Here is a 27,352-nt window from a genome sequence, read left to right on the forward strand (position 1 = left end):
GGCGAGCAGCTGCAGACGTGATGGGATCTCACCTCAAACCGAATGAAACAGAGCGAGGAAGACAAGAGGAGGACAAACATCCTCTTAGTTCAGGGGCCCCAGAGGAGGCCCAGCAGGGTAAAAGAAGTGCAGCACTGCCATCTAGTGATGGATATATGACCTGCAAGTCAGAGTGTAGATGAGTGCTAACCCTAACCCAAATATGGTCAGAAGGACATACTCTGACATCTAAAGCTGCACTTTTAATGATTCCAAACTAAAAATATTTAGATTCAAATTAGAAAGTGAAGTTCCCACACATCCTGTATCAATTAATGATTCACAAATAAGCTCAAATATTTGTGTTGTATTATAACTCTTATTGGAACATTGACCCTCTGACTTTCACAGGTTACATCAGGAAGAGCAGGAAGTGCGTGAAGTACACGTCTATCTTCATAAAGTTTCAGAAAGGATTCATAAACACACGACAAACTCCTGAATTTGAAAAAAAGGTAATTGTGTAATTCAGAAACAGATGAGTGATGGACAAAGTCTCAGGAATGGTTTCAGCACCTTGTTGAATATCAAAAACTTTCAGCCCACTTCAACCTGAACATTAAGACTTCCTGAAGTCAGCTGCTTCACGACAGGTCAACATACACACACATAGAGTTGTTCTTATTGCCTCTGAGTTTTTATTTCCTACAGGGATGTACAGCAAAAGGACTAACACTGTCAGTGCTAATATCCAAAAAGGTCCTGAAAATCAATTCTAGCACACTTTTTTAACAGGTATTAAAAACACACACGCCTCCGGTCTCAGCGTGCCCCGTCTCAGACTCCAAACAGCTTCCAAAACAACACATCAATAAAAAAAATAAAAAAAACAACCAAAGACATTACCATACTGCATGAAATGGCACAGAAGAAAAGCAGAAGGGCAGTAGACATGGGTTAGAGAACGTCTCAAAGTCATCTTCAGGGATTTAAGCTGCTTCAGACATCAGGAAGGTTTCCACACAAATCCTGAATCTTGTTCAGAATGAGAATAAACTACTGCGCTGGCTTCATTTCCAAAACATCTATGCACTGTGTTCAAGAGATATCAACTGAAGGTGAACCAGGACTGCGCTGCACTTTTGTGTAATACCACTTTGTACCACAAGAGAGTGCAGTGAGTTAGCGTAACCTTTTATTTATTTGTTTATTTAAAGCAGCAGGCAGTGATGTAAAATTTTGGAGCTTTAGCTCAGCACATGGAGGAAGTGTTTATGACTGAGGAGCGTAAGTCATATTATGTTTGAGTCTGTCTGGACTGACTTGCGGGCTTTGCTCCATTCATTCGCTAATCAAACAAGGTCAGGTCGGGTGTGTATAATTATTATATTATTATAATTATCTGTACTCTCAATAAGAAGGTGACATAATCTGTGCTTGTTGAGCCAAATTAATCAGCTGTTTAATTTGGCCCTCCTGTGATTGCCCTTGAGGTCCTGTAACACCTAACTGCCTGAAATCAATTTTAATATTACGGTTAAAATTAATTAAAAGTAAGGAATCAATCCAATAATGCATTTACAATCTAGTGCTTTTTACCTAGCCTTAGCTAACATTAGTCATTAAGAGCTGGCTGTGAGTCATTTTTGAACCCTAAAAAGTCTCATTTATATCTGATTTTGGGCTGACTGTGGTCAGTTACCTACTAACTTACTGGCCACCGAACTGTTAGCTGAAGAACCTTTTCTTTTCTTACTTTGCTACTAAAATGGTCAAATTCAGTATGTATTTTTTGTCTTTCTTCTTTGTTCTAATTTCAAATTACAGTTGCGCTGGGAGCCGATGATTTGATTACCGATTACCAATATTAAATAAGTCTACTTATTTGGCTAAGGTTAGCAAGCACTGCTATCGTTGATGCTGAAAAAAAAGGAATCCATCAAATAATGTATGCTAAGCTATCTAGCATTTGCACTCAAATGTCGTTTAGTTAATAGTAGCATTAGCAAGCAAGCTATAACTTAGATATGCTACACAAACCATTACCACAGTTAGATAGAAATGTTAGCTAAATAAAAATTTAAGGTAGGCCAGGTATTTCTTATTTCTTAGGCTACTCTGTCCTCAATGTTTATTTGAACTATCAACTGAAAATAGTGTTCTTCTAACGTCATTAGCCTGCAGCAGGGAATTATTAGCAGGCAAGCTAGAGCCCCAAACCATTATGTTATCTCTAGTTTTGGCTCAACTTCAGTCTCATTAATGTTTCGCTAGAATTTTTTTTTTGTTAAAGTAGCAGTAACAGTTAGTTAGCTACTTCCTTGCTAACTTTTTTATACTAAAATCCTATCTTAAGTCACCATCAGTGTTTATTTTTTCCATCCTCAAGTGAAACTTTGTTGTGCAATTTGATTATTGATTGAAAATACACGACTCCTTGACTCTTCAGCTAATGTTAGCTAGCACTGCTCACTGTTGATACTGTTTTTTTTACAAAAATGAATTAAAGCATCCATCCCGACTTCTCTTACACCTAAAAACGTCTCATTTTTAAGATTTTGGGAGAATATTCTAGAGAATGAAAATCATACAAATTCACACCTTAAAGCCAAACGCTCCTAAAAAACCTGGAAAAATAGCAACAGTAAATTTCTCTAGATTAGCTGCAAAAACTGCTCGTTTTTTTTGCTGTGTAAATATATAAGTGAGATAAAAATACAAAGCTTTATAGAATCAGAGGGGACGGCTGATAGTCGAGCTGTAGATCTTCAACAAGGTCACGAAAGAAGAAAAGTGCACTGAAAAAAGCAATCAGATTCACAAGCCATTTAATCTTGAATTCATTCAGTAAAATCATACAAAAGGTGTGGAAAAAGGTCAAAAAGGAGCCACAGTTTGACTTTGAGAACAGATTGCAGCTGAGAAACACCAGAATAAATAAAATATTTCACCTTGTTTCTGTAAAGTGAGCTCTAAATACAAGATTAACTGACTTGCAGAGGTGAATATTTTCAGGAAGGAAGGGAAGGAGGGTGGTGAAAACGAGGTAAGAAGAGAACAGAGTGAAGCTATACATGGCAGCTGTATTGATTGGCTGTATTAGTTTTATAGGGTGTTATTGAAGTACTACAGACTAAGCGTGTCGGCCACACGCCAGGCTTCATTGTCTCTAAAATGCAGCAGTGCGCTACGTGTAATTATCATGTACACAAACAAAAAAAATCCCCCCACTCCCAGCTAATACATCTGCATAGCAAAAAAAAAAAAGAAAAAAAGAAAAGAAAGAAAGAAAGAAAGAAAACAGCAAATAAATAAAATAAACACAGAAAAGAAAATCATTCCAAACCGTCAACAACCCTGTCTTTTTTCTGTGGCTACTGATTCTAAAAGATAATACAGAAGTAGTTTTGATGCAAGACTTGTTATTATTACTTTTTTTGTTTGTTTCTTTTTATTTTTTAGAAAAAAATTCTGTTTCTTCATGAAGCACACTTCCTACTTCCTCTTGGTCCGGTGGCGGTGGTGTGGGTGTCATATAGGCCGGTTAGTCATCTTCATCGTCAACCACGGGGTCCGTGTCCCAGCACGTGATGTCAATCTCTGAGTAAACACACACACACGGATGTTTACACACACATCAAACTTGTGTTTAGCAAAACTAGGAGGCTTATTTTAGCCTGATATGAGTTTTTGGTGCTTTAAGCAAAAACAAATGTTAGTGATTCTCCTGCCAAACCGACCAATTAGAAAAGGAGCTCAATTCACTGACCAATCGAGCCCAAAAAGGCTGTGAAGTCTCAGGATATCCATCCTGTCAAGACTCAAAGAGTCACTCAGACTTTGAGACTGGTTGGCAACCTCGTGTTTCGAGGGAAAAATGTGTTTTCCAAACTAGCTGAGTCTCAGTAGAAAACAAATCCCTTTATGGTTGTTTTCACTAAGGGTGTTAAAAATCTACCAAATCTAACATGCTGAGGCAATAAGGACGTGTCCAAAAGCAGCTTTATTTCAGCTGATCGTCTCACCTGGTGGCTTGTTATAAAAGACCGGTGCGGGTTTAGCCGAGGACTCCTCTGTTGTCCCGAATTCCTCCTCCTGTGATTGGCTGAAGTAGCCCTCGCTCGCCTGAAACACCAACAGAGAGATAGAAGATGAGCGAAACAACGACCAATCAACCGAGAATCTGATCTTTTGTTTCTGGAGAGCATCAGGAGCATCACCTGGCTCACCTGAGTGCCTTCTTTCAGCAGAGCCTCCCCATTGGTCATCAGCAGCTGTCCGTCATCCAGCTCCTGGCCCTCCCCAGATGCATGCTGCAGTGCATGCTGGTAGCTGAGGGTCATCTGATCAGAGCCCGTCACGTCCACCAAACTGGACGGGTCGTCTTCGGCGCCAGTACCCGAGCAGAAAGTCCCGTCCATCATGTCGTCAAAGCTGAGGAGCGGCTGAGGCCGGCCGCTGGCGGCAGCGGTGCTGGGCGGGAGGTTGTCATGGAGGACATCTCCCATTAGGTCCACCAGATTGGAGGACTGGGAGGACTGGGCGGGCTGGGCGACGTTGGCTGGAGGGGCGGAGCTGCCGCCCCACAGATCAACCAGGCTGTCTGTGCCAGACTCGCACGCAGAGACAGCGGAGGAGTCGCGGGCCTGCGGGGCGACGCTCTGCACGGGCTTGGTGGGCGTCGACTCCTGGACCGGGGGTTTCTGCTCCTGCTTTGGCACCAAATCTGAAGGAAACAAGAACAATTTCATTTAAAAAACTGAGTCACTTTTAATGATAATCAGTTTCTTTCTAATTACCAAAAAACTGATTCTTAGTGGATTTCTGTTTTGGAAAAAGACCCAATGGAGCACCGTGGAGGAGGCTAACAAAAATAAACTAAAACCAGTGTTCGTCAGGTTCTGGGGACTCTTAGATTTTATAAATGGTCAGAATAGTTATTTATATTTATTTATATTGAACCCGAAATATTTCCGACCTCTAATCCGTGGATATATTTCCCTTTTTTAAAGGGTGAAAATGTCAACATTTGGAGTTTGGAGGGATGAAATTTAAATTTTGTTATTTTGTGGAAATCTGGCAACGCCATGGTCTGTCGTCTGATTGGTCGACAGAAGTCTTACCCCACTCGTCTGCGTGGTCTTCCTTCTCATCCCTGCTGTAGTCATCTTTGATGGGCGTGGTGACTATTTTAGGAATGGGTGACACGGTGGCCATGTTGCGCTCTGTGCTCACTTCATCGTCATTGTCCGCTGAAGGGTCAAAAAGAAAGATTATTGAAGGAAAACTTTGGCAGCAGTCACCAAAAATCCTCCAAGACTTTTACCCACGAGCAGGTGTGTCGAACTAACACAGAATCTGATGCTTTTATCTGAAGTTCACACTTTGTATAAGGCTTAGTTCAGCTAAATGAGGGTAACAGGTGATTGTGACCAGGTGAACTCCACAGTCACATCCTGTGTTACTTCAACACGTTAAACATTGCACAAGATCGCAGCAGCCACATGAATTTTGTTGTCACATGACCAACAGACAGGCAGATTCAGTCACTGCGCCCGGTTTCAGACCCATCGTCTGTTCTGTCAACAAACTGACATCATCAGCTGAGCCAATCAGATTTGAACCTGTTGTCGGGTAAACAGTAAGCTTCTCCAAAACTTTGTTTTCAGTCAGCTCCCTCACTGTGTTATGTTTAATGTACAGGCAGCATCACGCACTCAGTTGTGAATGCCATTATTTCAGTGAGACGTCCACAGAGATAGCTCAGTGTGTCTGAAAGTTTTAACGAAAAGTGAATAGACAGTGAGTGGAAAACACTGACGGAGTGGTCTTTTTTTCCTTGAGGCCGAGTGCTTCCTCTTTGCGGTGTTTAATATCTTATAATGCGGCTGTTTAATGCCAGAAGCGTGAGACAGAAGCAGTTGGGGTGCAGCAATGAGGCACTTACAAACTCAGGCAACAAAGTGACCAAATGCTGCTTCTCTGGACAGCTGAAGCAAATGAGGAGTGAGGACCTCTGTCAGAAACCAAGACACAGTCACAATGATCCAATGGGTCATGAAACAGAAGCAGGTATCTAACAAAAACTCACTGATATGTCATTACAACATACCAACACATTGTGGGTGAGTCACAGCTACATCAGGTACACACATCCAACAACAAACACCATCACAGTGTCAGTTAGAATCACGAGAATCACTTCCACAATGCCATTTCTCCAGATGTTTGATGATGTTGAGCTTCATGTTGTGTTCAAATACCAGAACGAGACTTCCCACAAGCACAACAACGAGGAACGAGAATTAGAGAGGTAATAAATGACTGAGTCCTAAATGGGTTGGTTCTCAATTCACCTGGAGGTAGAAAACCTGATGAACAACCCCTGATGACGATATTATCAGCTGTATTTTTATTCCTATGTTCAGCACTTCGGTCAGCGGTTACCTTTTTTCCAAGCTCTTATAAATAAAGTTGCCTTGGCTAGTAACTATTTGCTGTTTTACTGGTATCAGGTATTTATAACGACCAATAAACAAAAAGACACATGGAAAGAATTCAACCATACTGCACAGTTTATTCACCAGAGGGCACTCTGCAAATTCTCTGCTGGCAAAACACTTTTGAAACGCCACAAACAAGAACCATCAGAGTCGGGCAGAATATAAAAACTACACGTAACAAAAAGTTAGACAAATCTGTTCATGTTTTGTGTCTGAATGAAAAAATAAATCTGTACCTACAGTATAATATTAAACCAAATAACTGCCATCAGTGTTGTATTTAAAAATCCTGTCCTTCTTTTTGATTTTCATCTAGCAACAGCCAGCAACTACTTGCTAACCTGTCAGGTAAAACACACTTTTCCATAGCAACCAGTGGTTGTTGACCAGTTTCTTGCCCTGTGTGACTGAGATCTTAGTCAAAAGTTAGCAGGTCAGCTGGCTAGCTGATATGTAAACATGATAGGTACAGCATGGAGATGAAAACCTAAATACCAACAAACTGTGTTAGTGTTAGCAAAGTTAGGCTGCACAGTTTTTAAACCAAATGACCAATTATGCTGTGTGTAAATGACCGATGATGTGTCTTCAGCAAATAGCCAGTGTTAGCTCGCTAACTAGCTAACAGCTAGCTAGGTTGTTTTTTTAGACATTGCTGCCTAATTTTTTATCTTGTATGAAAAATTAAGTATTTTCCTGAAGTCACAGCCAATGACAAAATGCTGTAGCTAGCTCTACAGTCACTGCTAAACACTATAAATGTAATTTCCACTCAGTGCAGATACATCTAAAACACGGCTATCCTGCTGACATTTGTGTAATATACACTTCACCTCATCTCCGTGGTGTGCACAGCGTACACGATTATGGCGAGGCTAATATAAATACATTGGCACAGTTAGGATGGAGAATGAGGGTTAAATAAAATAAAAGTTCATGTGGAGGCTCTCCAATGGGCGCCATCCTGTGACAGGAAGAAGACGCCAAAAACAGAACAAACTTCAGCCAAGAGAATGCCTGAGATGATCTGTCAACACCACAAGATCATTAACACAATGCTGCGTGATTTGGATTACTCATTGGGATGTTAATGCCCACACTGAGCTGAACGACGTGCTGCACATGATGCTAATAAAAATTCTCAGAGGCAGAGAATGACGACCGAATAAAAAATCTGCCTGTTAAAAAACGAAAACGGCATTCAAGACGAGAACTCCAGCTTAGACCTGCAAACTGCATCATCAGAGGTTTGATGTGTCATCGCTTTACAGGCGGGAGGTAAACAGTGTTTTACTTTCACTGAGCATAATAACGTACACATGCAACTACACACACACAGTGAAGATCATGAAGGTGGTCTGCATGATTTTATTTCTAATATCAACTAAACAGGTGAATCGACTTTATCTTTCATGTGTTCTTGTAGGCCTGGTACTCTGAGGGTCCATTATTGAAATATCTGAGTTTTATTTGTGATGTACTGATGATGACACTGGTAAAGCCAACCAGCAGCGAAGGGATTTGCTGCTTTTAAGGAGGACCTCCAATGATTTTCCTTATTTCCTGTTCCTGTGGTGGACGCTCATATTAGAGTTTCCAAAGCTGTGCTGAAATAGCCTCGCGCCCTCTGCAAAATCAAAGGTTTCTGGACTAAACTTAAGATGTTAAAAGGCTCTCTGGAAGTCTGGCTCTGCCATATAAAAACCACCGTTATGGTCTTTAACCTGAATGACATCGAAGTTCAACATTCAAGCATTCACAGGCCGACTGATGGCAATGGCGACCGAGTGACGGCTCGACAGTGTTACACACACACATACGCACTCAAACACTCACAGTCGGTCAGTCGGGATTAAAGATGGCAGCAGGAGTGTGTTTATGAGTGTGTTTGTGTGCAGTCCAGGATCAGAGGCAGAGGAGGAAGGTGGAAGGAGAGAACCTGTCAGATCCCTGAGATTCAGCTCTCGAGAGAAGTGAAATCACTTTTACAAGCGTAAAACATCAGAAGTAGAAAAATTAAATACAGAAACATTTACAGAAAAAAAAATCAGCAGCCGACTGGACGACATCTAAAGGATGAAGACTGGAGGGGACGACAGACTCGACATCTACCACACAAAGCAACAAACAGCTTTGCTTTGAAACAGGTTTCACTGTTTCCACAAGTTAGTGCAAACCTGCTGTGTGAGAGTCAGCCTGCAGGGGGGGTTAAAGTGCACGAGGCGAAGAGGAAGGTGGGAGGGCGGCCTCGTCATCCTACAGCTAACGCCGCCAGCATGCACGATACAGTGAACGCAAACCAAACTCCAGCTTCTGTCGCTTTTCATGATGCTTGGATGCTCTTGTCTCCGTTATCGCCTTAATCAGCCGATAGTAAAAGGTAAAAACGAAGGAACTGGGGAATTTTTAGACGCTCTCGTTCAGTACCAGGAAGTGGAAGGAGGAAAGAGTTCGGGGGGTGTTTAAAGTGGGAGGTGATGGGGAAGTTTAATGGGTTGGTGCTGAGATGTGTGGGGCGTCACAGTATGTGCTAAAACTAAGTGCTGAAGATGAGAGGATGAAAATGCATGTTGGCTGAAATAACTATGAATTTTTAGTGTCTTGATGCATCTCAATCATCCAGGAAAGTAAATCTCCAAAAGTTGAATCTGTTCATCTGGACGTAGCGTTCTCCCACAAAACGCTACGTCCAGATGAACAGATTCAACTTTTGGAGATATGAATTTTTAGTGTTTTTAATCTGTTTTTAAACTTGCAACCACTTTCAAGTTTGTAGTTAATCCAGGTTAGAAATGTTGCTCTATTCTCCGGCATTCCTGGGTTCATAATCTGTGACTGGGGGCTATTATTTTATTTTGTATTTATATATTAATGTATTTTATATTATATTTGTAATTTTATAGTATTTGAATAACTCTATTATCTTGTACATCATTCTGACAGCTTTCTTCTGTTTAAATGTGCTTTATAAATTAATGAATCCATTTTAAATGTCCTTATAAATGTTACTGTATGAGGCTCCAGTTCCTGTACAATGACAGGAAAACTGATCCTGAAGAGTTTAATTTTCAGTTTACCCTGAAAGCGATATAATCCTGCAGACAGGAAGTGGATTGTTTGCGGTTGTGAGTTTTACCAGTCAAGCTGGAGTACCGGTGTAACCACGCGCAGTTTCATCCTCTCATGTTGGCTTTGCTGCAGTGTTTCTGTGTTTGTGGAGGGGACTCATGTGTCGGGAGAGATGCTCGACCAGGCTGCTGGTTTCCTCTTTAACTTCGTCTTCTGCTGTACCTACCGGCTGCAGCGGTGGGCTGCGTCCGTGCATGTGGCGGGGTGCGGAGGGGCGACATGCCCCGGTGCGGGGGGGTCGGACTGGGGCTGCTGGGACTGTGCTGCTGCCTCAAGAACGGGCTGTCCAAACGGCCTGGCGGTCGGGACGACACAAAAGCGAAGACGGGAACACACAACAAACGAGAAAGAAAAAAAACAGCGACGCACCACAACAGAGACGTGAGGAAGACAGAAAAACAGAGGGAGGAGAGGATTGTGGGAAGAAGATGAAAGAGACGGGTGTCAAAAAAATCCACCAAATTTCACAGAGTGGAGAAATGAAAGAAAAAGGAGAGGAGGAATGAAGTAAGGAGGTGAGGAGGAGGAGGAGGCAGAAAATGGAGAGAAAGAAGAGAAAGGTTAGTGTGGTTTAAACACACCGCCTGCAGACAGCATGCTGTTAGGCAGAAAGGAAAAGCTGATGGCGACTTTCTCTGAACCAGAAAGTGTCGGAATAATTCAAACCAGAAAACAGTCTTTGGGATCTGTGGACGAGTCTTTGATTGTTATAAATAACACATCGTGTTGAAATCCTGCAGTCGTTTACAGCCCGTGCACGCTTCAGTCACGCTCCTGTACTTTAATGTGTCGGGGCCTCGGTGCGGGGCTGCGTTGGCAGTCTTAAGTTGTAACCAATCATCGTCCCAGCCCAAACTGCAGCTCCTCTAGTGGCCACTAGATGCCATAAGTGAGCACCCGCAGACTCCCAGCTGGCTACACGAGCTAACATCACTGTGAAAATGAGACAGACTTACAAAAAAGGTCTCAAATTAAACGTTTGCTATTCAGGTTTGTCTGTGTTTGTTCTAACCAATGCCGCGCCAAACCCTGCAGACAAACAACATAAAATGATGCAAGCACGCAAAGGGTCAAAGGTCACGCAGAAGGGCTGTGGTTTGCTGTGATTTCAGCAAAGAAACCCGATTAAAACCTTTCTAGAATAAAACAGTCCAGTTTAACAGCTGGATGGACGACGCACAGCAGCAAACTGACAGTGAAGCGTCACTTACATGAAAACTGAGCTTCTTTTTCAAAGGTTCATTTCTATCATTTATCTGAATGAAAAGAAAACCTTTGGAAACTCTGAGAAAACGGCACAAACGGGAAAGCTGGAAAGCACATTTGTATATTTGGCAGGAGAAGCTGTGCTGATTTGAGGAGCTGACGTAATTATCTGGGGATGGAAAGATGAACTTACTACTATTGTTGCTGTAATTAAAATATGTTTATCTGCAACTACATACATAAACAAATGTTAAATATTACAATATTATTACAGCTTGAACTTTGTGGATCACTTTGAAGATTGTGTGGTTAATTTATATTTTGTTCATGTATCCACCTCTGCACGCTCTACCGCTGTTGAAGAAGCAGCAGTGCTGCAGAAAACATCATTTTATAAAACATTTTAAATATGAATAAAGATTATAAACAAAACCAAATGATTGGTCCTGTAGAGGCTGTGGGGGGGCGTACCTCTGAAACATATACAATCAGACATGCTGGGGCTCCACAGCTGGCTCAAGCCGGTTAACAGAAGTAATCCACCAATCAGAGAGCGAGGTGAATCAAATCCACCAGTAAGAATGCTCCAAACCTTATGAGCTGATCTCACTGACATTAACTGCCCCTGTCACTACCTGATCCGTACCGGAACGCCATCGGTACCCCGCATGCGCGAAAGGTGTCTACTTCCAATAATGAAACATTTTAATATAATGTAGACAAAAACGAAAGAAAAAAGAGAGTTACGGATCAGGACTCCCCGATCCGTACCGCATGTGCAGGGGTTTTCTTCTTCTGTTCGTTTAATGGCAGTTTACTCCCCAGTGTACAACTATTTAGTGATAGTCGAGTGTGTTTATGCTTGTCTGTGTGGAGAGGATTGATTGGAATAGTGATGATGATGTCCGCTATCACTGTCAATTGTCAGTAAACACATCATCTGGCTGATGAATCTTCACGTGACATATTACAAAGTCTGTATTATTAACTCTGTCATTAGGCACCATTCTTCTTATTTTACGGCGCTGTTGTTCAATCGGGGAACGCTCTGTGTTGAGGAGTAAAGCATGAATTTGTTTGTATACGGATTATCCATAGTTTAAATGTCCCGGTGGTTGAAAAGGAGGCAGAGCTGTTGAGAAATGCTAGGAGCTAACTGGGCGCTAACCCTATCATTCAAATATATTGAACGTCGCAATGCTGGCAAAGAGAGGAAGTGACGTAAGATTTGCGCATGCGGGGTACGGATCGGGTAGCGACAGCCCACACCTGTTTCAGTGAAGCAGCACCTAACGTTGCCATGGTGATGGAATTCTGTAGCTAACTGTAACTGTGGCCGCTCTAAAACCCAGAGCCGTTGGATGGAAGAGTTGCGTCATCTCCATTCACTGTAATGGACCATCTTTGTACAGCAATGGTGGATCATGGAGCAGTAATATTGTAAGTTAGCAACATAGGCTAGCTGTGGCATAGAGGTATAGCAGCACGGAAGTTTGAGATGAATTTTTCAAAGGTAAGAAGTTAAACACCAGTCTGTATGTTATCAGCACGCAGTCCAACTGTCCACAGGAACTATTTGAAGACTGCACGACCCACGTAACCACCCCGAATTCTGAACCCCTGCTGACAGGACTCTCACTTACTCAACAGCTCTGCTAAAATCGAGAGCATAGCTGCTTTCGACACAGTTTATGGACCGCGGGCGTCCCAACAAGGTGCTCCACATATGAGTGTGTTTTTGTTTTTTTGCTTCTAAAAGTGACACTGTGACAGGGAAAACTAATAAAGTAAAAAATGTGCGTTCACCAGCAGGTTAAAGAGAAACATCTGTCTAGCTTCTCCCACTCTGTCAGTTCTGCAAACATCTGATTGATTTGAACAGGCTGCATCTGTGACAAATGATGCTACAGGCCAAACAAGGAAGAGTAATTATCCAGTAACAACATGTGGTGGGAGGCAGTTGCTGGGTGACGTAATCAACAGTTCCTTAACTGTCAGAGTCCACAGATCGAGGACGATGTTCTGAAAGACTGAAACATCTGAGGCTGTTTCCCATCAAGGACGGTTTGCTTCACCAGTTTCAAAGTCAAATATTAGTAAATCATTTTTTAGAATAAAAAACATTTGCCGTTTCAAAGATACTGTATCATATTTTCCACGAGTCTCTCGAGTGCTTCTCTAGCTCAGCACGAGAACAAAGGTCAGGTGAAGTTTTGAAGTGTTTACCGCTCCGGTGGATGGAGACGGGCGAGGTGTCCACACTGATGGTCATGGCTCTCTCCTTCTGCTTGAAAAACTCTCGAGGGTTTCCTGACCGCTGAGCGATGATGGCCTTCGCCTCCTGGAAACACAAAATAAATACAGAGTGCTGAATTTTCTTCCTCTTAAATGTTCTGCGGCCGTTTCTGGAGACGCTCTCTTTCATCATTCTCCAAACTGACCTCTACCTCAGATTCCTTCTTGTCCAGATTGAGGTCCTCGATGCTCGGCTCTGCTACCTGAGGAGAAGAATCCAGTGATTCATATGTAACACAAAGCAGAGAGAAACTCGTTCACCTGTGAATAAATCAGTCAGACGTCCTGAAACAGCAGACAAATGAGCTGCACGCTCCCACCAGCAGGGGGCGACACAGACTGTGTTTGTATCCACTGATACTTTCTACTATTTGCAATCTTGCACTCAAAGAAAGGTGTTTAGATTTTACTGTGCCACACAGACTCGGATTAAGATGTTCGGAGGCCAGGAGCCATCAGGCAGCTGATTGGGAGATATTCTGAAAAGTAACACACGTCTAATCACTCGCTTCAAAAACTGAACACGCTGTCACACAAATTAGCCTCATATCTGTGTGGCTGTGGACTCGGGCAGTGCGAGGCTCTGTTTGGAGGCAGAAATAATAACAGAAACCAACTGGAGATGTGTTTTTAATCAGAAAGTCCACCAAGAAGCAGAAGCTGGCTGGTAATTACTGGTTTCACTTAGCAAATACTTACTACGGGGGTCTGATTCCGCAACCTCTCTTTGGCCTCTTCCTCCTCCTGCATCTTCTTTCTGTTCACACACAAACACAGATTATAGATCATGAAAAGACGATGTAGCGTCATCCTGTCATTCGTGCACACGTGAACCTTTTGACCAAAAATGATTGTGTTCATTGTTTGTTTGATGATTGCTGTGCCGTCGCTCCTCACCTGTGCTCCTCGATCTGCTGCTCCCTCTCGCGGTACCTCTTCTCTCGGTTCTCCTGCTCTTTCCTCTCCAGCTCCATTCGCTCCTCCTCGAAGCGCTGCCGCTCCTCTGCCAACTTCTTCTTCTCCTCCTCCTTCCTCATCTCCTCTTCACGCTGGAGACCGGACACACACAAATGACCTCTTTCAGAGTTGTAATAAATCTCTCGATCAGTTAATTAATGAAGCCAGATCTGGTTCTGGGCGTTTATCTGAGTGTCTGAAACAGTGAAGGGCAAATCTGGCAAACATCCCGCGGCTCGGTGACGCTCGCTGTCATTTCGTGTTTAACTTGAATGAGACAATAGCGACACAGCCGGAGGATGCAGCGACATCTGACTTCGTTTCTCACGTCTACCCAAATATATCTGTGATTCACATTATACTAAATAACTGTCACATATAAGGACACAGTTTATTAAATACAGTGTGAGATAAAGTTTCGTTTTACAGGTATTCTCAGCACCTTTGAGAGTATTTCAGCAAAACATATATGCGCTTATCTTTTAGCTTAGTAGCCTGGCTTAGCTTGAATCAGCTTGCAAACTGACACCTTCGGTCTTGATTCACAACCAGGGGTAGAAAAACCCCAGAAGCTATGTGGAAAATAACTACAACAATTACATTTAATTAAAGAACTAAACATGTTTGATCAGAAAAGTTGGCAAAAGTAATGAATACGTAAGAAAACTATTGAAATCGCTATATACTATATATAATATAAGTGCTTATATACCTGCTAGCTTAGCAGGTTAGCTTAGCTTTAATCAGCTGGCAAGTAAAATAACTGTCAAGCAACAGAAAAAAAATGGTTGAAACAAATATATAACTAAACAAATACAGTTGTTAGCTAAAAAAAAAAATCACCAAATGTAAATGTGATTTGCATTATATTGAAATTATGGTTGTTAAATGCTACATAAAATACCATGTCTGGATAATGAATATAAAGGTTAGCCTAGCAGGTTAGCTAACTCCCCACAGGGGTACAAGTAAATGGTAAATGGCCTGTATTTATATAGCGCTTTACTAGTCCCTATGACCCCAAAGCGCTTTACACGTTCAGTCATTCACCCATTCACACACACATTCACACACTGGTGATGGCAGCTACATTGTAGCCACAGCCACCCTGGGGCGCATTGACAGAGGCGAGGCTGCCGGACACTGGCGCCACCGGGCCCTCTGACCACCACCAGTAGGCAACGGGTGAAGTGTCTTGCCCAAGGACACAACGACCGAGACTGTCGGAGCCGGGGCTCGAACCGACAACCTTCCAATTACAAGGCGAACTCCCAACTCTTGAGCCACAACAGTAAGATTAGCACAAAAAATACAGTCAAATAACTGAACATGAAGGTAAAACCTGACTAAAGAAACAAGCTAAAACAAAAACAAACCGCTGAAATACAGTCGCTAGTTAGCACACATAAAGAGCTGTGAATTAGTTTTCTTGATTTTGAATTATTCACTAACTCAATGAATTAGATATATGGAAAAACAAATACTGTGAGCCAGAAAGAATGACATTATAAATGCAGTAGCTAGCTAATATATGAGTGAAATGCTGTGAATTTTGCTGAAAGCATAGCTAACAGCTCAATTGCTAGCTAACAATATACTCGAGTTGAAAGAACGTGAAACTTTTTAAAGTCTTAGTCTTTCTGTTTGGGTTTGGGAACTGAAGAAGCATTTGTACATGGAAATAGCTAAGGATATCCGACCTAATGAGGGATTGTTGTGAGCAATGTGCTAAAGTGCCGTGTGCAGATCTCTGAAATGCCACCAGCTTTGGCAGCGCCCTGTAATAATGAGGACAGTCTGTTTGTGAAATCTGTCAATAAAACTTAGTCTAAGGCCATCAAAGACCTCAAATGGGATGCCAAAAGGTTCTTTACAAGCGTCATCATTGCTATAAATCTGTAGCATCTCAGCACCAATTCAAAGGACGCCTTTTGGCATCTATGAGCTGTCATCAGCTAAAAGAAAACACAGCATCTGACCCCCTGGGCTGGAAGCTCTCATCTTATGAGTTGTAATAAATGAGCATTATATCTCCTTTTTTTTCCCTTCCCGTCTTTGTTTTTCCACTCACTCCCCCCTCCTCGCCTTCTTTACCTTGGCTTGCTCCCAAAACTCCTGTCTATTGATTTTCTTCATCTCCACCTCTGCGTTGGTCTTCTCGTACACCGTGCCCTGCACCAGGACAGACAGGGGAACGGGTCAAAGCTCTCGTCACGAGAGAAACGCTGTTTTTATAAGAGATAAAGTGTGCAAGTCTCTCTTTCTACCACGTCTGCGTGCTCTTCATCTCGGGTCTTCAGACGGCTCAGGACCGGGCTCGCCACCGCTGCCGTCCCATTGGTCAGGCGCTGCCCGATGGCCATGGGGTCGATGTCCTCCAGACTGCTGGCATTGATGATGACCTCCACCCCCTGCAGAGAGACAGAAACACGATGATCAGTCAAGTCTTCATGAAAGCTCTGAGAGTTTGTGGAAACATTCATTACAATTCATTCATAGCAGTGAGGACGTTCTGAGGAAATGAATCTAAATCAATTTAATGTCCTCTGAAGTGATGGAAACACAGCCGTGTGTGTGTGTGTGTGTGTGTGTGTGTGTGTGTTTGTGTGTGAGAGACTAAAAGGGTCATTTAAAGCCCGTCGGTGTGATGAAGTCGACGCTGTGTGGGAGAGAGAACCGCCACTTAGAATAATGACACACACACACACACACACACACACACACACACACACACACACGGAGAAATATATAAATAAAACATCACCTCCGCTTTAATCTCAATCTTTTTATCTACACTATAAATCCAAAAATACACACTGAGCCAGCTGTGAACACACTGCTGTGTGACACACACACACACCTCGGCTCAGAGCTGGTGTTCGTCACACACACCTGTTCCTCCTCTGTGATCCTCCTACAGGTTTTAAGCGTCTTTTCCAACCGAGCGTTGGGAAAACATTTAAACGGTCCTTACGTGACACAATTTAAAAAAACAACAAAACCTCAAAAACACTGAAGCAGGTTACGAAACGAACATGACATCACTTCACACACGATTGCCGTGATCGGGGTTTGAGATCATTTCCCTCTCAGTGGATGTCAGGCCTCTTAGACTGAACAGCTCTGGTGCTTCTGACGCTGTTGCATCCACAGAATCACGCACAGTGAAATAACTGAGCTTTTAATAAACTCATCTGAGCAGAAATCTAACAGACTGAAAGTAAAAGATGGACCTACAGATGTGGCCAGACGTTTCCATTCACATCGAGTTTATTTAGGATTCATTTAAATTGGCTGGTTTCCTGTTATTGGCCTGGCTTTGAATAAAGCCTACGAAGTTCCAACAGGGTTGAAGCTGTTGATTTGTGAAGTTCATTGTAGAAGCTCAATGTTGTCCTGCTTTCTCCATTCCTGAACCAGCCACGATGGGATCATTGTCCTGCTGGAACATGTTTGGTCCAAGTATAAACCGTCAAGCTGCTGGTATAAGATGAACTTGGTGCGATGTACCAATGCTACTGGCATCAAAACAGCCCGACATCATGATGCTTCACAGTTCGGTAGGTTTGAAATTCTCACCCTTGTTCTTCCAAACTAGTTTTTGTCATTGCAGCCAAACAGCTCGATCTTTGTCTCATTGGACCATAAACCTTTTCTTTAGAAGGTGTTCGGCTCGTCCATGTGGGCAGCTGCAAATTTCAGTCGAGTCTGAAGGTGTCGATTCTGAAGCAGTCAGCAAGCTCTCGGTCCATGGTGATGTAAGACCCACTTCACTGTGGATGATGGTGTTCTACCAGTTTCCAGTTCATCGCCTTGGTGGTTCCTGGTTGTTCCTGAACATCCTAACACCTTCCCTCTATTCTGAGGGTGATAGTTGGGGTCTTCTTCCAGACCTCAGTACTATTGTATAGTGTTATTAGTTTTTAATTATCTTGATATTCACAGTTGTGTAGATAACGCACTCAGCAACGCTCCCAACTCGTGCCTTGGACTTTCCCATTGTTTACACTAAGTGTTGGTCAATCCAATGAATCATTTTTATACTGCCAACAGAAACTAGCAGCTGTAGCCAATCAAGATCACTATCCTCTATGCATAGTTCTGACCCTGTTTGGATTATAGGAAATCTAGAATAAATTCAAATTTGCACCAATTCTTGTTTCTTAAGAAGAGTTCAAAGAAATCATTAAAAGCTCAAAATTATTACGACATTCATGCCCATGATGAAAACGGCAGAGGAGCCGCCCCCTGGTGGACGTTGAAAAGAGTGCAGCTTTAAGGCACTTTTACACTGGTTTCCTATTTCAGATGTTCAACTTTTATAAAATACATGTCTTACACACAAGATGAATATGAACTGTCGTGTTTATGGTTTCTTTCTGGGACTATGTACGACTGCGGTGCTGGGTCTGACCTGGAAGAAGTCTGCGATGGTGGCGACATGGCTGGCACAGGCACACTTCCTGGCATCTGGCACATCATCTCCAACCTGAAAGAGAACAAGAGACGGTGTAACAACAAAAACGAGAGTAAAAAGGACGGCGTGAAGAAGAGTTGGATGAAGAAACTTGTAAAAAAGAAGCAAAAGGATGCTAAATCAACCAATCAGGATACACATGCTAATTTCTTTTGTGCTTTTTGTTACATTTAGTCAAATATCCACTAATTATTTTGTCTTCCAAGTGACCAAACTGAAGGGCAGTTTCTCCCTCCCTTTGGTCTCATTAGGGCTTTTGTTTAGCCGTGGTCATGTTCGGTTATTGCAGCAGTTGTATTATAACAGGATGTGATTCAGTAATCACAGCTAATTCATTCCCACACAATACAAACGCAGTGCACAGCAATTACACAGGAAAACAGCCCCGTCTCAGCTGCATTCACAGCCATTCATCTCTTATCTGTCTGTGAGTGAGCGTCGGATGAAGGAAGAGAGAAGGAGCCGCTGCTTGGATGCTTTCGCAGCATTTTTGAAGAGGAGCATTTCGAAGACCTTTTATTCCCATTTTGGGACGTTTTTTGGCACCGTTGAGCCTGGTTTGGCCCGGTTAGCCACAGTCTGGTGCTCTTTTGGCTGCTAATGTTGCTCTGTTATATTGTGATGGACTCCAGTGGCTCCTCTCCCAGTCTCATTTAACCATTAAATACCTTTTTGTTTCTCTCTCAGTCTCGGTTTGCTGCATTAATGACCATATCTCTTATTTTCCTTCCATTTACCTCTGGAATTGTGTTATGGGGGGAAAAAGCAGCAATTATAGCTAATTTCTGGAGGACGGATTGTTTCAGTCTGCCTCTCGCTGCACTGTGTCATTAAGCTCCAGCTCAGGGCGCCCCTGCTGTTGTCAGGTTCAGAAAAGAAAGCATCCATCATGAGGCTCTCAGACTTTGTTTAAATGCTTTCAGCGCACGTCGCTGGAGACTCTCAGTGTGTATAACTAACCTTAACATCACAAATTATTCATCCCTTCCTGCTACACTTCCTTTTCATCATGAATTAAACGGTAACTGCTCCGTTAGCATGCCTGGTGCTACGACTCCATTTCCTTACTCTCTGGTTTGGCCCGCACTTTAAGTGGAGGTTTTCACTTATTACAGCGTGAGGAAGAAAAGTCCACATCCTGCTTTCCTATTAAAACCACAACATGAAGCGCTTTAAAGACAGTGTTTAAGATTTTCATCATCATTTTACCTGCAGGTCTCTTTAGTTAAAAAAACAATAAAAACAGTCAATTTTTATAATTCCAAACATACATCTTGTTCCTATTCTTGCTGACTCCGAAATGCCAAATACGTGCTTAAAGTTAAAGCTTCTAGAATATGTTTAGCGCCACCTTGTGTCAGGACAGAACGTGATGTCACTGGGTCGGTTACTTGTAGAAAGTAACCAAAAAAAGAAAGCGACCCATGTCTAAGAAAAAAAAAAAATCTATAATATATAGGGCTGTGCGATATGACCAAAATCTCATATCCCGATATAAGAATTCTATCGTCCGATAACGATATAAATCACAAAAATGTAACATTTTCTGTAAATTCTGTGAATCTCGGGCAGCTCGACTTGCGGGAAGTGTTTCCAGCTGTCATGTAGCGGGAGTCGAGTGTTTTAACGATGCATGAAACGATACATTTTTAGACATAGGTTGAAACGGCCGCCGTTTTCTTTGTGAGTATTTATTACACGGCGTGCTGCGGGGAAAAGCCTGTTCTAACGTTTGAGTCTAAGGTTCATTTTTAGCACCTGGCGGCTCTTTTTTACTTCTCATCCGTAAATAATCTGCTCTTTCACGTGATTCAGTTTATTTTGAAAAGTCTCAACAGGATCTTGAGCTTTATTGTGAAAGGTTTATGTGGAACATAAACAAGCGGACACGCGATGGTGTTACCGTCGTTGTTGCTAACGACAAAGCATAAAAACAGGCGCTTGTCTGTCCGTAGTGTGGTTATATTAAATATAAGAGAAAGAGAGAAAGAAGAAATTAATATAGCCACTACAGTGACCATCAGAACCATGAAAAAATATTGCCGTAAAGAGTTTATTTTGCGACACCACGAAACAAACGATAGCGTAAAATGAAACGACGGACGTTTTTATATCGTCATCTGATATATATCGTTATATCGAACAGCCCTAATAATATAGCAAAATAAACACCTTCTGATTCATGGATACACCTAAGTTTGTTTTAGGTTTAGCTAATTTAGAAAGAATCAGCTTCACTGCTAATGAGAAAAATTGCTAGGTACGTAATTTAGCAACATGTTTAATAGCTAGCAGACAGCAGATAAAAGTTCACATAGCACAATGGATAACAACAGCTATTATGATACATCTCTTTTTAGAACGTTACTTTTTCAGCTAAAATTAAGGAGTAACTAACAGCACATTCATGCTCATAGAGATGCTACAGCTAGCTGACCAACGTTAGCCAAAGTCCTAGCTTGTGACCTGGCCTAGCTTGTGTGCTTGCAAACTTTTTGCAGAAGCCAGACAGTTTTTTGTCGTTACAGAATAAATAAAAACATATTAAGTAAGCTAACATTTACCCTACAGAAAGATATTTTTATATAAAGACCGTTTGCTTTGAAGAAATTAAAACAGTTAAGCTTAACATAACTTCTAATGTGACAATCTGCTAGCTATTTGACGTATCAAAGTTCTACCTAAAGTGCGTAACGTAAGCTAAATCTTCTAATTAGCATAATTATAATGTTTTATCATTTCTTCATATGATCTGTGTTTAAAACTATTAATTTTTGAAGTAACGAAAGCTCAGATTCAGATAAAGTAGAAGTAGAGAGAGGCTTAAAAGACTAAACTACATCTGACACAGAATATAAAAAGCACACTTTGTTTCATACACAGACTGATTATCTAAATCATGAATATAACATTTTCTGCCAAAGTAAGAGCATTTCTGGATATTTCATTAAGTGATTTTTGTAACTCTGTCTTTTACACATTTTAATGGACTAAGCTCAAATGGAAAAACATGATGCCTCAGTGAACTCCTGTCCAACCAGTGATTGATTCAGAATGTGAAGACAGTTGGTGGGCTGGTTGGCCACTGCTAAACAAATCTGGTACATTAATCGAGTTTCAGAGCTCACACTTTCACTACAATCGCAGCATTTGGTGACATCAGCGTGTCTACGACCGCTGCCGATGCCACTCTTCTTCCAGCTGCTGAGGCTGCAGCGACGACGAGTTTTAGATCGCTCTTATCGGCGCGTCCTTGTCAAATAAACGACTAAATTGAAAATGTGCAGCGACCCTCGATGACTCTGATATTCTCATTTATAGCATTGAAGGACATTTCAGAGCATGCCCCCTCCCGTTTCCCCCTCGTCCCAGCGACTCACCCAGTTGATGAGGATGTATCGTGGCAGAGCGGCGGTGGGCTCCTTCAGGCCGCAGAAGCCGTACATCACCCTGCCGCTGTCAAAGGTCAGCGTGATCTCTGCCAGGCCGCCTCCTGCAGCACAGAACAAGAGTTCATTATGACTGCAGCACAGTCGCAGCCATGCCTGCTTTTTCAGCTTCTGCTGACTCGCTCTCCACGGGACACCAGCGTCACCGCTCAGACACCTGAGAATAAAACTTTTTAATCTACACTTCCAGTGCAAGTACAAGTTAGTCACAGATTATTAAGGTGATTACTCACATTAAGAATAATATTTTCTGTATTAAAAGTGTGCAGAAATTTTTAACTGAGGCCTTTTTGATCTAAAAGTGTTTATATTTGTTCTCTTTCCAGAAACGAATCCACAGATTATCCACTAATCTATGGATTCGTTTCTGAAATAATAACTTAGAGATTATAAGAAACGGTCAACTTTCCAGCATAAAATGTCAGATAAGTCAGACTCTGAGAAAACCTCCCAGTATAAACTGGAAATACTGAACTAGAGATTTCTGTCACAGTAAACCAGAAAATTCACTTTTAAACAGCCTCAAAAGTTTCAAAAGGTTCTTATTGAGTAGAAAATAGTACTTAAGTAACATATCACCATAAAACTTAGCCATTAGACAGACAGCTACTTTTTGTATTGCAAATTTTGTTTAATTTGACCTTTAAATATGTAAATGAGATATTAGACGTGCAGTATTTGCATAAATATCCCACAGACAAAGTGCAGTGAAATAACAGCTAATTCTGACTTTTGGACCTTTTCTCTCGATTAAAAAAAAAAAAACATGTTATGAAAGCAAAACAGATTAAATTCTCTAAAGTGACGAGTGCATAAAAAACTAGAGTCGTTCCTTGAAATTAAATCTCCAACATAATGAAGTTTTCAGTGAAGTGAATCACTCTCTCTGTACTTCTAGATTAGCATAACAATGTGAACGCTCAATGGAAATAAGCAGATCCTGTCTGGGAACATTCAGGTGATGACTCATCATCACACAGGACCATTCAGATTATTGTCAACTTCACATCAGCAAACACAAAACATCTGGAGTTCACAATGCTACATAAACGTCTTTAAACTTCCGTGTTAAAACAGATCACACGTACTGCATAATTCATTTAGGAACAAGATCTTTCTTGGGGGGTCACCACAGCTCATCATCTGCCTCCTTCTCACCCTATCCCAGCATCCTCCTCTGTCACACCTGCATGTCCACTACATAGTCCCCACATTAAGTGTCCCGCCTCCACCCTCCCGCTGCCTGCTAACATGCCATCCCCCTCTCTGCTTCCTCTCTCTTGGGCCAGCAGCAGTGACAGTTTCTACCAGCTGTGTTGGCTAATCTGGACCCCAATGATTCGTGATGGAAATCTCATTCTTGATGATCCACATGTTTGATTAAGAACAAGATGAAACTGCAAAGAATGGAGATTTCATCATCTTTGGCAGCATAATTCAAAGATTCGGAGAAATCTCAGCACAGACTAACGGACACTTCTGTCAGTGAGCACAGCTCATCACTACATCCAGCAGTTTTGGTTAAATCTCTACTGTGCAGAGAAAAAAACAGACTGAAGCCACCACCATCTCTCAGGAGATGAACCAGCCCGCGTGGAAATCCATCCTGTGGTCTGACCAATCAGAACCAGTACAGAATTAAAAACCAGCATCCACAATGATGTAAGAACAAACAGCATAGGTTACTATCACAGCAGTGACGGCGCCATTAATGCTGAATGATATAATGTTTTGAGATTTTAGAGTATAATGGTGCAAACATCCTTTTAATTGAAGGTCCTGCTTGTTTCACAGAGAAAATCTCCACATACTCCAACACTTCCACTCCAGAACATTCATCTACGGAAAACAGGTGGAAAACTATGAGACTTCGCTCTCATCCAGACAGCACCCTGTCCTGTGGTCTGAACCAATCCGTGAGATAGATTAGCCTGCTGGGGCAGCCAATCAGAAGAGAGTTGGCGTGAATAAAGCTAAACCTGCTTGTTTCGGTTTAGGATAAATAAGAATGACTTTGAACTGTGAGTCATGCAAAGCTATGCTGAACAAATGCAAGAACTAAAACATGGAGCTTAAAAAATGGTTAATCTGGGTTAATTTTACTGGTTTTATTCCACAGCTTATAGGTTTGTTTAGGTTTGAAGGTTTCCTGGGTAGAAGTGTCTTCAAGCATCATCATCATCATCATCGTCCCTGCAGCATTTGTGATGCAAACACTTCACTTTAGCACTTCTTTTTATACACTGATGATTACATTAGGCTTGTAGAGGGTTATTCAGACGAGACGTTCACAGATAAAACTTTATTTTTATGTATGTTTGAGCTCTTCCTGTTTGAGCTCAGCGACAGAGTGAAACAGAGCAGCAGGAGGTTACCGGGTCTCACGTAGATTATGACTGAAATTCAGATTCATCCTTTAAACCACTGTCAGTTTCTTTAAGTATTTATTAATTTAAATGATTTTTCCTTCTTTACATGTATTTACTTTGTATCAAATTCCCAGTCAGGCAAACTAAGGACAGCCTGTAGTGTTATTTGGTCTTATCTGGGTCCTCAGCTGTGCTTTAAGCAGACATTTAGCTACATTCAAAAGATCAGTTTTTATTACCTAACTGTAGCCTACTCTCTGCTTGTGGGGTGAGTGTGTAGACCAAAACCAGTGTAAACAAATCCAATCAGCAATGGGCTCAAACTAGCCCCCACCCCCAGCCCCGCATATGTGAACGTTTTCCTCTTTGCTTTGTGCACAAGGACACACATCAGTGGGTTTTTCAGTTTATTTAACTGAGAATAAAGAAGCATCTCTGTTGCTTGTGAAGCTCGCACACAAGAATTTCACTAACATGTGCTGTACCAATGTACCTGCACATGTGATGTGACAATAAAAGTGATTTGATTTGATTTGAAGCCGTCTCTGAACGGATGCGTGTGAATCGAGCCAGATTTGGACTTTCACTCTGCTTCTGATGTTTAACATTAACCACCGTGCGCACATTTGCTAAATCCTGGCTAACAAACGACACACAACACACACAGTGACAGCGAGCATCGAATCAGGAGGGGTGCCATTACTCTGTAATGATCCTGCAGCGCATCATTAGCAGAAATGATAATGAATCTCTCTGATGGCTCAGTAACAATCAGGAGACAAAGAGCATGATTGCTTTTACCCCCAAAGCTGCAGCAGACGCTGCTCATCGTGATTTACAGCCGCCGGTCTGCAGAAGCAAATTGGAGCCAATCTGAACGCTCGCCATTAAAACCTTTTTCATTAAAAACACAGAAATGATGTCAGCGACGGGACAGGAGAGGGAGTCACATCAGCAGAGACTTACCTCCGGACGCCGCCAGCGTCAGGTCGTTGCTTTCATCCTCGTATGTGTACAAGGCCCTGTTAGAAACACAGACAGAGTGCTAATTAGACACAAGTAACGAGGTACAAATACTTTGTTACTCCACTTAAGACAATGTTCAGGTATTTTACTCGAGTATTTATTTTTGCTTTTCCTGCTGTGCACGCTCGGTGAAGTTTCTCCAGGAGAACAGAGAAGAAAAACCCACAGTTTGAGTCCCGCCTTTCTGTTCTCTGTGCAACGTTAAAGCTCGAGTTTTTCATTTGTTCTTTGCTTAAGTCTGAGCCCCAGAAACTTCTCGACGCAACGACTCAAACTCTTTGTTTGGGTTTGTAAAAACAATGAGACCTCGGCGTCCGGTCTCTTCACAGCTCTGTTTACTGGCCGCTGTGCTCACGTGCACGCAGACACTCGTGCTGCTTTTCAGCCTGTTGTTATGGAGCAACACTTTCTTTCCAAAACAACTCACAGCACAAACCTCCAGCCACTGCATGAACCAGAGAGTGCTCTTAGAAACTCCCATCAGCCTTCTCTGTGGCGAGTCCTGTCAGACAGGCCCCATCCCCCGAAACAGTTTTGCAGCAGATAACAGACGAGCTGCTGCACGACGAGGGAGGTTCACAGGCCGGCGACTCCAGCCGTCAGCACAGCTTCAAAGACCGTCCTGAATATTTGGTTTGACTGAAGGAGGAGCCGCCCTTTGAAGAACTGAGATAATGCATCTTCTGACTGTCTGCTTCTAAAACTGTGCTTTCCTCAAATACACACCGACACACACAGGAGCTGCAGAGACACGAACGTGCACTGAGCACTCCCCGAATTATGAAAAACAAATTAAACTGGTGCCTCCTCACAGCCACCTCTGACCTCTCTGCTGAGGCTGAATGAAGGTGACAGATTACAGCTTAGCCTGCATCTCCAGATTGAAAGTCCTGCTGTAACCCTGCAGCGAAGCAAATAAAATAAAACCCAGTAATCTGCACGAAAGGTCAGAAAGAACCAACTGCATAAAACACAGCCACACTGCTGTTTCCACGACGCTGCGATTTGTTTCAATTTATCTTTGAGCAGAGCGCCACAGCAGTGCTAGTGGCCAATCACGGTACTGCATCTACAAACATCCATGTGCTACACGCCCCTGTTAAAAATACGATAACAACAGAGAAAATAACTGCAGTGAAACATGTTTGACAAATAAAAAGGAAGCAGGCGTGTAGACATCAAGGACCTGTTTCAGTGGGCGGAGCTTATACTCTAATGAGGCAAGTCCAAAGAATCACAGTGAGCCAAACACTCAGGCTCCTCCAAACGCCGAGTTTTTTCTTACTCTACTCACTGCCTGATGTCACAGAGGGGTTAATGTCCCAAATGTGGCTGTTTTGTGCACAGAAGCCCCGCCTACCTGCTGTTCAGACTGTTTATGAGGGGCAACCAATCAGAAGAAAGTCACTTTAAAGATGGGACTCAAAACAGCTTGTTTGGACAGAGGATGAACTGAGGGGCCGAGTGTCAGATAAAGAAGGATTTTTTTGAACTGTGAGTCATGCAAAGCTGCTGAGTTACATGCCCGACCACTTCCAGCTAACCTGTGCGTGAGGCGAACAAACTGGGAACCAGCAGGAAGCAGCAGAAACAGATTATTGAAGGATATGAGATGCTGGGCTGAGAAATTTATCAGGAGATTATAAACCAGACAGCAACACACGGGATTGCTACAGACTTCTTTTAAATCATAGAAGTGACTAACTCAGAAGCTGATTATTGTCTTATTTATCAGGTTTCCTTAATCAAAAATAATAGCAACATATGACACAGATTAAATAGTTTTAATTTTACTTTTCCTCAGGATTAAGAGCCTGATCTCGTCAGTTTGTGAGCCGCACTCACCTGCCTGAATGTGAGATACTTTTAGTTTGATTGGTGGATTTGCAGCTGCCTTGGTGAGTGTGTGTTCTGTTACAGTGTGTGTGTGGATGTTTGGGATTACCACGAGGGCTCAGTCCA

General features: G+C 42.3%; 1 protein-coding gene across 3 annotated transcripts in view; it reads right to left on the minus strand.

The window, feature by feature from the left end:
* Positions 1 to 2,790: 2,790 nt before the first annotated feature.
* The window catches only part of dbn1 (drebrin 1), a 114,145-nt gene continuing 89,583 nt past the window's right edge, over positions 2,791 to 27,352 (minus strand). The window contains exons 3-16 of one of the 3 annotated variants that reach the window (XM_085289893.1): positions 25,331 to 25,386; positions 21,927 to 22,039; positions 18,484 to 18,558; positions 16,337 to 16,480; positions 16,164 to 16,241; positions 14,010 to 14,161; positions 13,812 to 13,869; positions 13,259 to 13,315; positions 13,044 to 13,158; positions 9,778 to 9,906; positions 5,103 to 5,231; positions 4,209 to 4,705; positions 4,005 to 4,104; positions 2,791 to 3,579 (exon numbers count right to left, since the gene is read on the minus strand). In XM_085289893.1, the coding sequence (XP_085146019.1) occupies positions 3,524 to 3,579; positions 4,005 to 4,104; positions 4,209 to 4,705; positions 5,103 to 5,231; positions 9,778 to 9,906; positions 13,044 to 13,158; positions 13,259 to 13,315; positions 13,812 to 13,869; positions 14,010 to 14,161; positions 16,164 to 16,241; positions 16,337 to 16,480; positions 18,484 to 18,558; positions 21,927 to 22,039; positions 25,331 to 25,386 (1,759 nt within the window). In that variant the 3' untranslated portion in view covers positions 2,791 to 3,523. Of the gene's footprint in view, positions 3,580 to 4,004; positions 4,105 to 4,199; positions 4,706 to 5,102; positions 5,232 to 9,777; positions 9,907 to 13,043; positions 13,159 to 13,258; positions 13,316 to 13,811; positions 13,870 to 14,009; positions 14,162 to 16,163; positions 16,242 to 16,336; positions 16,481 to 18,483; positions 18,559 to 21,926; positions 22,040 to 25,330; positions 25,387 to 27,352 lie in introns of all 3 variants that reach the window. The other 2 variants (XM_085289895.1, XM_085289894.1) reach the window with 2 other exon arrangements.

The sequence above is a fragment of the Mchenga conophoros genome, linkage group LG10 (genome assembly GCF_057382185.1).
Source record: "Mchenga conophoros isolate Kocher_MC1m ecotype Shallow Benthic linkage group LG10, M_conophoros_male_GT1.1, whole genome shotgun sequence".
In the NCBI taxonomy this organism is placed as follows: domain Eukaryota; kingdom Metazoa; phylum Chordata; class Actinopteri; order Cichliformes; family Cichlidae; genus Mchenga; species Mchenga conophoros.